The sequence below is a fragment of the Strongylocentrotus purpuratus genome, unplaced genomic scaffold (genome assembly GCF_000002235.5).
Source record: "Strongylocentrotus purpuratus isolate Spur 01 unplaced genomic scaffold, Spur_5.0 spur5_scaffold_8, whole genome shotgun sequence".
Lineage (NCBI taxonomy): Eukaryota > Metazoa > Echinodermata > Echinoidea > Camarodonta > Strongylocentrotidae > Strongylocentrotus > Strongylocentrotus purpuratus.
In genome coordinates this window covers 5,716,981-5,719,443 of record NW_022145614.1, presented here as the reverse complement: position 1 = coordinate 5,719,443, position 2,463 = coordinate 5,716,981, and the positions used below count along the sequence as shown (strand labels likewise).

Genomic DNA, 2,463 nt, shown 5'->3' with positions numbered 1-2,463 from the left:
CGATTACATTAGTTATGGAAATATAAACAAACATCTTACTCCTTAATTAGGTTCTTAATAATGATACGAGTACTGACAACCAGAATTGTACTGCCTTTACGCCTTCTAGTCAGAATAAGTGCTGAACCGGCTTCAAATCGTAGAAAATCGTACTACTAGGGGGGGGGGGGGGTGTTTCACAAAGATTTTAAGTTGAACTTATCTCTAAGTTCGACTTAACAATTATGGAAAGCCGTTAGCATCATTGAAAATATTTTGTAAAAATTATTTTAAAAAGCATAAAATGTTGAATCAAATCATTCATATTTTCTATTATCTTGGGAGATTTCATGTTCTTAATGTGGAATTTATGAAAAGTCTGAAATACTTAAATGTATTTGATTATAAGGCTACAAATGGCTCTCCATTATATTTAAGTCCAACTTAGAGTTAAGTTAGACTTAGAATCTTTATGAAACACCTCCCAGGTCTGACGTCACTACAATTCTGAGCCGATTTAGCTTTTCTTCCTTCAAGGAAGCTTGAAATCCCCTTAATTTTTGTTTGTTTAAATCAATCACATGACTAATCACATCCTCAAGATTTTACTTGTTTAAATGTTCATATAAAGTGCCGTTGTAAATTATTATACATGAATCGCAGTCGGATCGTGTAGCGTGCGCTGAGCTTTAGGCCGATGTTAATGAAGATTGCATGGAAAATGATGGAGATGATCACGATAGACTATGGCATAGCAGGATAAGGGAGGGGGGCACATGTCTCTCTTAACTTTGTGTCCCCATGCAGGGTCGAATGGCGAAAATGGGGGAGGGGGGGGGGGGAGTGATAAAGCCAGCAAGGCAAGGTAAAAAGATGAGACAATTAAATCGGCTATTAAAATCACTTGATGGTCTAGCTTGCTCTCTTGTATTTCATCCATCTGGTAAGCCCAGTGAAATCAGAAGTCTTTGGTGGTCTGTACTTGGTTTGTATGACCTTAATCATTCGTTATAAAAACATACGGTATCATCCTCCATGCATCATCTGAATAAATGCGACCATTTCATTTTCATAGACAGCCACTTAGACATGAATATATATATCAAGGGGTTGAAAGGATATATCATGTTAAAAAAGTGTTAATTGTCCAAAGTAGCAAAAAACGTGTTTTGAGAATAACGTGACTTTGGTAACATGCAACAAAAGAGAGACAGAGATGGCACCTTGACATCTTTTATGTATTTAAAGCTTGAACATTTATTGTCACTCTCATTCATATCTGTGGGAACGATTTGTTGGAGTAAAGCAAACTTAGAATATCAAAATTGCACAAAGATTCCCCCCACACATGTACATAACGGCAAATAAATGCAGAATAATGATCCATGCAAATACATGTACATATAACCCCTCTAAATGATGACAGTAACCCCTCTTAATCATTGACACTAAAACCATTTTGCCCCTTGTATTTCATTAATATAACTATTAACTATAACATCCAGCTATAACTATAACAACAAGTATAATTCTGTATAAATGTTAAGGCTACTTTCAGTAAGGCAGATAATGCAATGGACATCACTCGACAAGTAACCTAAGACAAAATACAAAACTTCTAGTTAAGCCTATCATCATACGAGTATAGTAGACTAAATAACACTGTTAAGTAATTACTGCTACCTGCTATGTACAGGAAGAATAACAACTTATAAACACTTTTATGTTTAATAGAGAAATAATTACAAATGTATTTTTTTGAAAGCCCAATTACATTGATGAATGATGGATTTGTTCATGACATGGGTGCAGCAGCTACAGGTCTACTTTCATCAAATCTTGTGTCTAGTAAAGAATCAATGGTCATTAGCAATAATAGAACTTATCTTTCTTAATATTTTCTTTTAATATTCATCAGAAAAAGCATGGATATGAATACATAATATTTTTGAAAATGTCATTTATATAGAAAGGGTGGACATAGTATATCAGATTGACAAAGAGCTCATGCATCTCTGAGCTGGACATGAGTTTCATTTGTCATGTGAATGAAGGCTTGGATAATACGAGGCATGAACTCATACAAACATGTTCAACCAGCTGCAGACTATGCATCTTTAAATAAAAAACCAACTGAACATTTTCAGAAGGAAACATACAAGTCCTCATTCCTTAGCATAGGAAAATAGTCAAACTGTTCATCTTCATACTACTCCATTTGATATCCCCAGTTTGTGTTGCAACATGGTCGCTGTCTTTCTGAAGTCCTCCTCCATGAGTTCAATCTTCTTAAGGTCGCTGGTCACCCCGTCCCTGAAAGGACTCACATGACCCATGTCCTCCGCATGCTCGTTGTTGTCATGGCTACCATAATCCTGTCCAGTGGGAGTAGGGGCGGGGCACCTGCGCTCGTTGCTATGGAGGGATCTTGAGTTGAGCCCAATGTACGCCTTGGCACTCTTAGCACGAGGCTTCCTGGAGAGG

The 2,463-nt window shown here is 36.7% G+C and overlaps 1 protein-coding gene across 2 annotated transcripts in view; it reads right to left on the bottom strand.

Moving 5' to 3' along the window:
* Positions 1-1,209: 1,209 nt before the first annotated feature.
* Positions 1,210-2,463, bottom strand: part of LOC105436842 — a 12,175-nt gene continuing 10,921 nt past the window's right edge. For both annotated transcript variants that reach the window (XM_030975851.1, XM_030975852.1), the window contains exon 9: positions 1,210-2,463. This exon is cut by the window's right edge and continues 127 nt beyond it. In XM_030975851.1, the coding sequence (XP_030831711.1) occupies positions 2,184-2,463 (280 nt within the window). In that variant the 3' untranslated portion in view covers positions 1,210-2,183.